This window comes from Octopus bimaculoides, chromosome 13 (genome assembly GCF_001194135.2).
Source record: "Octopus bimaculoides isolate UCB-OBI-ISO-001 chromosome 13, ASM119413v2, whole genome shotgun sequence".
NCBI lineage: Eukaryota > Metazoa > Mollusca > Cephalopoda > Octopoda > Octopodidae > Octopus > Octopus bimaculoides.
In genome coordinates this window covers 17,209,332-17,222,320 of record NC_068993.1, presented here as the reverse complement: position 1 = coordinate 17,222,320, position 12,989 = coordinate 17,209,332, and the positions used below count along the sequence as shown (strand labels likewise).

Sequence of the window (12,989 nt, the reverse complement as noted above, 5' to 3'; positions counted from 1 at the left end):
TTTATTAGTATTATGTAATGATGAGTCACTGAGTTTAAAAGCAAAAGGCATCATGTGTGTGTGTATATATATATATATATATATACATATAAAATCGTTGTCATTGTTTTAACGTCCACTTTTCCATCCTTGCATGGGTCAGATGGAGATAACTGACGTAAATTTTCTACAACTGGATTTCCTTTCTGTTGCCTACCCATAGGTGTTCCCAGCAAGGTAATATTTCCCCATGGCTGGACATGTCCTCTTTGAATATTGAAAATGAAAGACAGTGACACCCATTTACAATTATCATGTGATACCAAGACAAGAGGATGCAAACATTCTCTCTCTCTCTCACACAGACATACACAACAGGCTTCTTTTCAATTTCTATCAACCAAATCCATTCATAAGACTTTGGTTGGCCCAAGGTGCAATGCAGTGGGACTGAACCCAGAAACATGGTTAAGACGCAAACTTCTTAAATACATAGCAATGTTTGCACCTATTATATTTATTTATTTATTTATGTGTTTCAGCCAAGTGGCTGCGGTCATGCTGGTGCACCACCGTGTATAATGTTTCTTCTACAATTGTGTGCATATAAGACCTTTTCCGAGCAAAATTCTACAAAAGCAGTTGGCTGACTTCCAGATATTTTAGTGTAATCGAGAAGTGGATCAACATTTAAACTGTTTTAGATTGTATATAATTTGATAGCATGACATATACAAAGAATCCCACACAGTAACTTCATAAAATTTCTACTGAAGATCAAGAGATGAACAAGTCCCATTAGAAACTGGAATGCAAGAGTTTCTTGAACTTTTAATATCTTGGTGTATTGAAAGTTAGTTAGTTTACATCTCCTATCACATGAGTTTCAACTCAAGCATTTCACTTGACAGAAGCACTCATCAGGTGGTGAACTGGCAGAAATGTTAGCACGCTGGATGAAATGCTTAGCGGTATTTCGTCGGCTGTTAGGTTCTGAGTTCAAATTCCAACGAGGTCGACTTTGCCTTTCATCCTTTCGGGTGATGATAAATTAAGTACCAGTTACGCACCGGGGTCAATGTAATTGACTTAATCCCCTTGTCTGTCCCCGTTTGTCCCCTCTATGTTTAGCCCCTTGTGGGCAATAAAGAAATGAGAAACACTCATCAGCTACACTGTACAAATGTTACTTAACATGATGTGGGTTTCTATATACAGTTATGTGGGCTGGATGTTAAGTGTTGACTGTGAGTGTGAAATGCACTTGTGACAGGATCAAAATGTGGACACTTACATCAGCTGCAGCTCTAAAAGAGAAAATATTTACTTTTACCTAAGATTGTATGTGTGTTGCTAAATGATAAAGAAGTTTGTTTAGAATTACAGGGTCCTGTATTGGATCCCCGTGTGGCACCTTGGGCATATGCTTTCTGCTAAAGTGGTGGGATGAATGTAAGCTGTCCGAAGCCCATTGAATGCACTGGAAATCTAACTGAAAGGTCCAGCCTTGTAATACTTTCGTATTGATTCTGCTTGAGGATTATGTTAAGAGTTTCATCATCATCATTTAATGTCCGTTTTCCATGCTGGCATGAGTTGGACAGTTTGACAGGAGTCACACCAGGTTCCATATTCTTTTTAGACATAGTTTCAACAGCTGGGTGCTCTTCCTAACTCCAACCACTTCACAGAATGTACAGAATGCTTTTTACGTGATATCACCACATATATACATACATACATATATTATTTTAATGTCCACTTTCCCATGCTTGCATCAATCAGATTTTGTTGAGGCAGATTTTTCACAGCAAGATGCCCTTCCTGTCACCAACTCTTACCTGTTTTCCAAGTAAAGTAATATTTCTCATGACCAGATGTTTGAGCATCTGAAATACTCGGCTGATTACATAGTAATCCAATGAATAGATAATTTTGTTGGTTGAACAACTGGAGCACTTGTCATTGAAAGCCTGTTACTGGAATGTGCCCATACTGAGGCAATGTCTTTGAGCCAACTTTTTATGTAACTTATTTCATTGACCACTGTTTACTGAACAGCTAAGTTACAGGGCATAAACAGCACAAGCTTTTAGATGTAAACACATGCAACAGCTTTTGCGCAGTTTCTATTTCCCAAATTCCACTTTCCGTGGGCTGGGTTATAAGTGAGTTAAGTGTAATTGTGATTATGAGTTAGTTAAGACTGTAATTATGATATGTACTTATAGGATACAAAGTATGGATACTTATGTCAGCTGCAGCTCTAAAAGACAAAGTACTTTATATTAAGATATCATACACATAGCCAAATGTTTAAGTTTTAGAATCACAAAGTTCTGAGTCATAATAGAAGACATGTGCCTCAAGTGCAGTACAGTGGGATTGAACCCAATCACAAATTTATGAAATGAATTTCATAACCACATAGCCATACCTCTATGCTAAGATTTTCTTGAAATCATAAGGAATGTATAATGAAGAAGTAGTAAAGAGTAACTTGTTAGTATGTTATAACTTATCAGAACCTACAAGCAATACAAATATTACAAAATAACTTTAATACCAACATGGCTGTGGTCAATAAGTTCACTTTGTAACCAAGTGGTTCTGGGTTCATTCCCAGTGTGTGGCGCATTGGATAAATGTCTTTTACTATAGTCCTGGTTTAGTTGGTATCTTCTTAGTAAGAAAATCAGTGTTAAATCATAATGGTAACTTTACCAATCAGTAAATATAGAACTATAAAAAATACTGGGATTGCTACAATTGGTTAAAAACCAGTGCTGGCTGAAACTAGTAAAAGACAAAGGGTAGAGCATTGCTTAACACACACATGCATACACACACTCCTGCTTGTATTGAAAGTTAATCCAGTCATGCCATTTTCCTGCTATAGTGGGAATAAGTTAAATGCCATCTCTGCTGGATTACTGGCACATAGAAAAAAAGATGCAGCAGATTCTGTCGATTAGTTTGCCAGAAATCCTTACTCTTGAACTGTATATGCAATTGTTTACTTTATTGCTTGGGAGCCCAGACAGAGAGTAAAGTTAGACACAGTGACCCAGGTGTAGGAAGGTTACAGCATCACAAATGCTTACAGAAAAAATTATGATCAAAACTTTAGCATCAAATTAATGAGTAAACTCTTGTGTATTATATTTGCCACTTAAATGTGGCTGACCCCTAAGGGTGGATGTTACTGTTGCTTTTAGCCCCAGGAGAACATCTCCTCCAGCTGGCTATCGACACACATCTGTGTCCTGTCTATATTTGCAAAGGGAAGTTATCTTTCCCATCTTGATCTGCGATACGTACGGACTCAAGTTTCTGGGTATTTTCCCGTCCTCAGCGTACGACAATCGCCGACCTTCGATGCAAAAGATATTTCTTTGCAAATATATATTTAGCTTTTTCCAGTGAAATTATTCACTGATCTCGAAAAAGTGAAAACAAGCAACGTGTGTATTGTTTTTCACAAAAGTATTATATATATATATATATATATATATATATATATATATATATATATATATATATATATATATATATGTATATATAGTGCAGAAAGTAAGCTATAACATACTAAGGTGGAAGAACATTAATTTACACAGTCTTCTTTTCCATGACAAAAAAAATTGTTGATTTTGTTTAAGCTTTATTTAGTTTGCTAAATAAAGTTTTTATTTTCTATTGCTATTGGTGTTTTACATTCCTCTCCTTTTTTTTTTCTATTTTCAGGTCTTTTTAGACATGATTGCATCTTCATATGACTATTCAAAGTGTAAAACATTTCTCTTTATGGCCTTGTAAACAACTTTCTCAACATTCTTGTTGCCATTTCGCTTATCTGTCTTCTGTTATTGATGAATTCCTGTTGCCATGTTTCCATTGGCTTGCACAAGTGGCAGCATTATTGGTTCCAGTTACAAACTCAAACGAATCACTACAAAATTGTTCATCTTTTTACAATCTTGTGCAATATCTACATGGTATTGCACATGAACACCTGATCCTTCAGGTTCTGTATAGTCCTGTGCTGTATCTTACAATTTGGATAACGAAATTACAAAGATCTGGAGAACACCTTCGATATGATGTTTACTCTTTAACTGCTGAAGTTAGCCGACATGTTAGCTGTGCTTTGAAGGAGTCTGTATGTGGCCATAATTCTGACAGATCTCCTTTATCAGTGATGGCTGTTGAAACTTCTACCATCCGGGGGCCTTTTAATAGTGTCCTAAACTCTGCCCGTCCCACTGTCTGTATCAAACGTCTTAGTGAGTGTTTTGATGAGTGGCAACTATCAGAGGGCATACACAAGAAACTGACCCGTGTGCCCTGTAAGACCTCACCCAAACAATTGACTTGTAAACGAGTTGTTAAAAAATACTCCCAGTTGAAAAAGTCTCCAAGCACTGAATTTAAACGGAAGTTGTTTGTGTATTCTGCTGACTCACCTGAACAATCGCCCACTCCTTTCTCTGTGACGCAATCCAGCGACAGCATACTTGACAATACACTGAAAGAAAAATTACTGAATGGACACATGGAGGAAGACCATTCTTCCGTGGAAGTTAGCCATGATGAATGTAATGATAACTCAACACACTCTATATCTGCAGAAAACCTCAACTCAGCAAATAGTAAGTCACTACAACAACTTGCCTGCAGCCTTGTTAGGCGAAAGTATGTTCGCTTTTGGCGTAAACCTCTTGAATGTCCTGTGTCTACTGGATCCACTGGGGAACGTCGCATTCTGAAAAATGTGCGATTGTGCGATGTTTTCAAGCCAGGTTCTGATAAATGTCAACATGGTCAATTACCTGAAAACTTAATTATTCCTGATTCTTGTTCTAAAAAATCTTCTTGCACCAATAATAATAATAATAATTCCATTTCTGAAAATGAACATTGCATTCCTGAAAACCAACAATCTGGTGATGTTCATTGGAAGTCCGAAGAAAAAAATATATTCTCTCTGTTTAAGAACTCAGAGACTGTAAAAAACCGTCTAAACACTTCTGTTGCGAATGAAAAACATGACGTTGCCTCTAGTGAATCCTCAGTTGACCCTAGTAAAAAATGTCCAAAGACCACCACAGGTAGCCTTTTATTGCATCAAGAGAAGGTAGCAAATTCAACTGACTCTAAGATCTGTGTCAACTTGGCTGACCAGTCCATTGATTGCTTAAAGCATAGTATGTACTCTGAAACACTTAAATCCGAGTTAGATAGCGACCCTGTTGGTAATTCTTATGACAAGAACTCCCATCAGGGTTGTTTTTCTGAAGACTCTGCCTTTAGCAGTGGCAGCAACTGTAGTGTTGACCCCCTAGAACACGTAAACAAAATTACTAAAGTGCAAGAGACACGACGCAAGGCCAATAAACGACCGTCTTATACCTATAACTATTTTACCAACTGCGAACAGGAAGGTCCTCGGATACGGCGAAGGCGTATGTGTCCATGCTGTATGTCTTCGTCACCAGAGAAAAAGAGGCGGCGGCGATCACGGTCGTGTGCTTATAAGTTGCCTGGTAACTCCCAGCCTTTTGTTCAGAATACATTAAGACTAATCTCATTGCGTAACAAGTTACATTTGCTGTTTTCAGTATTATTTCCAAAACTGTATCCATTTCTGGAGTCTATTCGAACTGACTCAGAGGATGTGGACGTTTTAATCAGTGAAGCTATTTCTCTGGTGGAGACAGGTAAACCAGTGTCATCTGAAAAAACTTCATTACCTCTGTCATCTTCATCATTATCATCATCATCATCTTCTTCGTCGTCGTCTTCATCGTCATCATCATTACCCACTTCTTTATGTTCCATGGGTGCAGACAATACCAGTGTGGATAAAATAAACATTAATACCTTACAGGGTCAAGCCATGTTGCTGGACATGAAAGTAAGTTTGTGTAAGTCACCAGAGAAGTGTCTCTTATCCTTGCAGCAAAAGACAATGACCTTTCTCAAAGTGTTGCTACCCAACGTCCCATTTCACCAGGAAGTTTTTCATCAGATATCTTCTGAGCACCTTGAATATATGCTTGATCTTATTGTTAGCAGCAACCAAGGCACAGCACCTTCAAATCTTTGATAAACTTCAACATTCTTGATGACTGTGATATATGCATTTATTTTTATTTCACTTTCGTTTTTTTTTTTTTATTTTTCTTTTTTTTTTCATTTCATTCTTCTGTTTTCTTTCACATTGTTAGTTCAAATGAAGCAAAAAACAAGCAAACACAAAACATTATTTTTGGCAGTATTTTTTACCTGAAGAAAAACTTACCTCATTTGTCTCTAGAGAAAAAAAAATCTCTCTTTCTCTCTCTTTTCCTTCTTACTCCCTTTTTTTCCCCCCTCTTTCTGCATCCTTATATCTTCCCTATCTCTCTTTGTTTTGTTTCCCTCTTCCTGTTCTATTATTACTTTTGTAATTGTAGAAAAGAAAGAGGGATGGAACGGAGAGACACTTCCCATCAATTAGTGTATTTGTAGTTCTATCAGGGATGTTAGCGTAGCATATTCAACGAGTAACTGGGGATAATTGACATTTTTAGATAACAAACAAACAAGGTAAAGCTGGTTCACTTGTGCTTGGTTATGTTTTTTTTTAAACCCATTTGTTTTGTATGTCGTCGAAGTATTTTATCTCTGAAAGGCTATAATAAACCCAAAAGAGGACTATTAAAATAATAAAATAAAAGATATTGTTATCATTCAAACTGGAGAATTATTATTAGAATTTTATGACATCAACACCATCATCACCAACAACAATAAAACCTATAAAGCAAACAAGTAGCGTTTCATTTAACATTGTCTTTTTTTTTTTTTGTATCCGAAGTGGAATAATCTTGATTAGATCTGAAAGTACATGTTAATGGAGAACAGTTGAGATGGTGGGATAAAAATGAGAGAAAGAGAGAGACACTATGTAGTTGCAGTCTACTAAGACTTTTTTTCTTCAATGTACTGTCCAAGAGACTGAAGAATATGCAAATGAACCTTCAATCTGCTTGATTTGCTGATCGTAGATGCTCGACTTTGCCTGGAGACAAACTTGTACAGCTCGATGTAGGTTTAAGAATTGTAATGACCTTATGACATCTTTTTGTCAGGTGGATCAATATTTATTACAAAACTTCTATCCATTTTTAATGAGTTTTCAGTTCAGTAATAAATATGAGGCTTACCCACACATACACACACACGAACACATACTGTTATCTTAAACAAAAATGACATATTGGAGAGAATACTCTGAGTATACAACTACAAAAAGATTAGATAGATATGCATTGACCATACATATATCTCCTCAGTCATAGCTGGCTTTGGGGATAAGCAAAAACTAATATCACACTCTTTTCCATTGATACATAATATATGTCAGTATTTTGTGCTTGACATGTGTGTGTGTGGTGAATTCAGTACAGTTTTAAAGCTTCGAGTTCAAATATGGGTAACCAAGGAATCCAAATAAAGGGACATAACTACGTCGATTTTTTTGGCTTCTTATAAGGTCACAATTGATCAAATATATAGGGACAGATATTGTTATTGAGAAACTTAAGCACTTATTCATTTCAGTGTGGATTACTCCCACACCACTAACTATTTTTTTATTATACTCTTCAGTCTTTTATACTTTGAACACCAGGTATTCAGAATTTGCAGAAAAATAATTAATTTTTAAAAATCAAAAACTGATTAGGGTTAGATAATTTATAACTGCAGTACTTGTTTCTATCTATATAAATGTTTTGTGTTTGCAGTTTAAGTTTTAATTATACATATATTTTCTTTACACTTGAAAGCATTGTTTTGTTCAAAAATTTTAAAGGACAAAAATATAATTACAAATGCAAACAAAATATTTAATATGCAAATTAGATTTGTATGCAGAAAAATGTACTGCATTTGTAAATATCCTTACTCTAAATTGGTTTATGATTAAAATATTTTCGTTTTGTAATTTCAAAAATCTTTTGATTGATACTTAAGCTGATATTTAAAACAAAAAAAATTGAAGATTTTTCTTTTAAGGTATAATAATAAAAATGTAGTGGGTGGTTAAAATGTCCACAGCAAAATACTGTAAACAAAGGAAAATTATATGAAACTATACTAAATAAAAATGAAAAATAAAGCTTCAGAGCCACTTCTAATTACCATAGACAATTTGTATCAAGCAATCGAGGAAAAATGCCACATAGTGAAGCATTTCAGTCATTAATAGGAACAGGTGTACAATTGCAAAAATCTAGTTTTAAGATGTTTCATCATTGTTTTATTTTTTACCCTCTTTGTTATTTCTCCTCCCCTCTTCTTCCATCTTGGTACAAAAATCCATTTGTTCTTGTGTTTCTGTATGGTTTTGTATCTATCAGCAGAACATTTTTCTTTGCTGTTTGATGAATTTGTTACTTGTATAAACCAAATGAAACTACTATTGCTACACACACACACACACACACACTCTTTTAACACAAAGGAGTATTGAGCATTTATGTTTTTGTACAACATAAAACAAAAACTTTACACATGTACACATACATGTTAACATTAGGCCTTTCTAAACTTCAATTTGCAATCAAAATATTAACATATTTATTTTATTTTATGCCCTCACATGCACATATACCATGTGTCCTATAAATAAGTCACCATTTTAGTTTATACTCTGCCTTATTTATAGGACTTTTCGTCTGTGTATGTACACTTATATATATATATATATATATATATATATATATATATATATATATACACACATACATACACATTTGTGTTTGTGTATATATACACGTATACATAATGCATTTTATACACACACACACACACACATTTAGGTATATCTACATGGTTGTTCTATTCAGATCAATTTATTTGGTTTACATATTGGGCATTACATATAATCTTGTAATCTTGTTCTTCAGCAGACTGACTATTAGGGTACATCAATATTTATATTGATAAAAAAAAAAAAAAGTCATTTGTTTCTTTTCTCATGTTTTTTTTCTTTTCTTTTTCCTTTTTTTTTTGTTTCTTGAAGAGATAAGCCTTATTGTTATGGTGTGAGCGAGTTCTGTGTAATATGACACTATGTTCTCTCCTCTGCAAACTGAATTTGGTTTTTAGTTCCAGTTTCAACTACTTTGTTACATTGCCTGTTCACTGAAAGCACACACAGCTTTTGTTATGTCAAAATGCTTTGCTTCATGCATTTATAATATACTCTTAGTTACTACAACCTTGGTTCAATAGTACATCCAGGGGATTTGAATCTGACCAAGTTTCAATTGTCTATCATAACCATTTAACATAACTTTATGACTTTTGCTAGGGCATGAATATCTATTTAACTCTTCTTATTAGGAAATCAAGTTTTTTTTTTTTCGTTGTTGTTTCTTTAACCAATAAGAATCAGGGCTTACTTTTAACTTACATTTTTGTTTTTTTTTTGGAAATTATTGAGATTTGGTTACTGTTTTGTTTAACCAACTCCACAGCTTGTCTTGTCTGCAATTACCATATAGCTAGCTTCCTCACATGCTTGTTGCTTTTCTATTGGTTCCAGCTTTCCCCCATCCCTTTCCTTTCATGTGTGACAACATTGGCTATTCGAATTAGTCTTTGCCATGCATGTCAATTATGTGTTTCGTTTTTATCTATAGATATTAAACACCCGGTGAGTTTTCTCTCAAATATTTTTTTAACCTGAAGTTTTTTCAAGTCCAGTTGTTAGGAATAATATTTGTTTATTTAGTATAAAAGAAAAAAAAAATTTTAAAAATATTAAAAAAAAACAAACATTAATGGGGAACAATACAAAAAATATATATTGTGGAAAAAAAAAAGTTACTGGGAAAATTTCCAGCAAAGTGTAAGTTAGTAGTAAAGTATAATTTTATCATCTCATTGTGTGGAGAAATGGTCCAACACTAATTATTTTATTTATGTTTTTAATTTTGTCTTCATTTATACTCAAGAGGACATGAACAGTATTTGTAGTTTGTTTTCTTCATTCCATCTTTAAAACTGGTGTTTATTTTGAACAAAATATTTAATTTGGCCATAAAATGTAATGAACTTGAAAAAAATCTATGTTGGTTAAAAAAATAAATAACAGAAATATGCTGAGATTGACTCAACTATATTTCTCTACTACTAAACTTGCTTTGTATCTAAGAAAGAAATTATTAACTACAAAGATAGTATTTATCATCCAACTTTGAGCTAAGAGTTTCCACTTACAACTATCAAGAGGTGCCTGCATACTGTTATAAAGTGATGTTATTTTTGCCCCTATATAAAATACTTATAGGCAGCATTAAAGGTTGATAGAATGTTTGTCTTATATTAATTCTTAGAATTATCTTCAGTGCAAATTTCAGTTTGCTAGAATTTTTTCGTAACTGTCTTACACTACCAAAAAATTAAAAAATTTTTACTCAGAAGCGCTAATTGGAAATTAAAAAAAATTTTTTTATAAAGAGTATTTCCTTAAAGGGTGCCAATTAAGTCCTTCAAGTAGATCACTTTGTTTTCCAACCAGTCATCAGCATAAGTCTTTTTTTTTTTTTTAAGCTGCATCACTTCATTTGGTTAAACCCTCTTATCATCCTAGTCAAGGTTGTGGCTGTGTCAGTGAAGTCAAATTGTCATTACTCTTCCTTTCTGTCAAGGAATAATAACTCTTGGTTTTTTTCCTTCTTCATATCCACTCATGAATGAATTGACAAATAGCGACCTCGTTGGAAACTATTTTTAAAAATGCATTTTTTTTTTTATGTTCTTTTCAGTCAAGTTAGTTTTATAAGATATTTATATAGGCTATTCTTTTAAATTGGAGATATTAAAATGAACAAATTAGTAATAACATTCGGAATACCATTGTATGTAGAGGTGAATTCTAAAAAAAACTGAATCTGCAATTTGGTTTCAATTCTTAATTGTAAGCATTTCACATCACATCTCTAATAATAATCGTGAAATATTCATGCTTAGGGATAATGACCATAATATCACACATGGCTGTGTCTGTGAATGACTAACGATTAATATATTTTTCCTCTCTTGTTGAAGTAACTTATTGCCTCCATTGTCAGTGAAGGGACATTTCAGGAGAGTGGACCTGCTCAGTTAATTTTTGCCAGAGGTCTTCTTGTTCATCATCACTGCTGATCTATCTGTACTCAGCAGCAGAAATACGCTGGCTATGGGCTGTAGATAGCTCGCAAAGCATCTCATATTCTCGCTATCTGTATACAACTGAATATCCACTCTCTTGTTGACTCTGAGTCCTGCATTTGAAATTCTCCTTAGATTATCTTGCATATCGTAATAAAAGCACCTTGGATTGTGACGAGCTCTGAGAAGACTGCCTCTGGTCTAGGAAGGCCTGTTTCTCAGGTTTATAGTACTTAACCTTGCACTTGTACAATTTGGCACCAAGTTATTCCAGTGTCATTTAATAGAGTTGGTCTTTGACACCAGCAGAAGTGAGGTGAAGCTTTTCGCATTTGGTCTCTAGATTGTCACTTTGATAGAGACAGAGCTGCATCAAGACATTCAGCTTCCTGATTAAGGGTTTCCTTGTCTGAGGCTGTATACAGACACTGAATCTGGATTTGATGTGTGTAGCCATTCCAAGTGAGACTGCATCCTTTATGTCTTGTAGTGAAGCAGGCAAAAATTGTATTTGTGAGTAGGAGACTCTGCACATGTTCTCTACTTAAGACTGTAACTGTTGTATCTTCTGATTTCAGTATTGTCATTGATCACTCACTGGTTTTCATAGTCACATCTAACCCTGGCATTGAAATCACTAAGAGCAATAAATTTGTCTTGATTTCACATAAACTTGACAAAGAAGTTCAATTCATCTAATAGCGTTACCTTGACTTCCTCAGGGTTTGTCAGTGTGTTAGCGTTGCTGGTGGTTGTGGCATGAACCAGTGAAGCTCTTGTTTCTGTGACCTGGCTCCCTAGCAATCAGGACCATTCTCTTCAGTTTTTCTGCTTTGGTGCTGTCCATGAGCATTAGCACATTCCATGTGACTGAGCGTTGTTTTTTGTTTTTACATTTATGTGTTTGGTATCTTTGACATCTAGTAAGCTAAGAAACATAAGTGTAAAGGTGTGTAGGCCACTTTTACTAGACTCTTCCTTGGACTGTGGAGATACGCAGTTTATTTAGTCTCTGAAGTCTCTACTTAGTTACCAAGGGGCTGCTGGACTCCATCACTAATTCAATATCAGTAAAGGATGATCATATGACGATAGACAACTGTGCATTTTGTGACCACAGCTTTCAGTACATCTTCATCTGCTGATTTACACAGAAATTGGATTTAAGTGTGGGAGAGTTGCACAAAATTAACCTCCCTCTTCTCCAAACCTGTTTTGATTAGGGAGGAAGACTGCTTACAGTGTATCAGTATACAGAGGCTGAGCAGAATTTCTAAAGTGTTTTGTGTTCTGTGGAGTCAATCTTCACTGAGGGTCAGAGATGCTGTGACTACTCTCATCTGTGTTTCATCATGATGTAGCCAGCTTGGTTCCAAATGGAGACCAAAGATGGATGACATGTTCCCGAAAGAACATAGCAAGAGCTTCTGCTGTACAAACCTTCCTTTCCTGTCAATCACAACGGAATGAGAGATGTGCTCCTTAAAAATTCAAGATTGCAATCCAGTTTTAATTCCATTCACCTACGTTGTTAATCTTTTCAGAAAAACAGACATTACAATATCTCATTTTCAAAATTCATGGAACTTTGGGCCTAGTCATATCAAACCAAAATCTGTTAGCATTTAATTAGTCGACATAGGTTTTGTTTTATATTGTCCCTACTTGTTTATCATTTTCCAAATCAGCTTGTGCAGTTAAGTAGAACTATTGTATATGTATATATATATATGTATGTATATATATATATACGTGTGTATATATATGTGTATGTATATATATGTGTATGTATATATATGTGT

At 34.6% G+C, this 12,989-nt stretch overlaps 1 protein-coding gene across 3 annotated transcripts in view; it reads left to right on the top strand.

Annotated features, from left to right (window-relative positions):
* Positions 1 to 6,697, top strand: part of LOC106884327 (uncharacterized) — a 62,080-nt gene extending 55,383 nt beyond the window's left edge. For all 3 annotated transcript variants that reach the window (XM_014935661.2, XM_052972357.1, XM_014935659.2), the window contains one exon: positions 3,724 to 6,697. In XM_014935661.2, coding sequence (XP_014791147.1) covers positions 3,752 to 6,085 — 2,334 coding nt within the window. In that variant the 5' untranslated portion in view covers positions 3,724 to 3,751 and the 3' untranslated portion in view covers positions 6,086 to 6,697. The remainder of the gene's footprint in view (positions 1 to 3,723) is intronic.
* Positions 6,698 to 12,989: the final 6,292 nt, after the last annotated feature.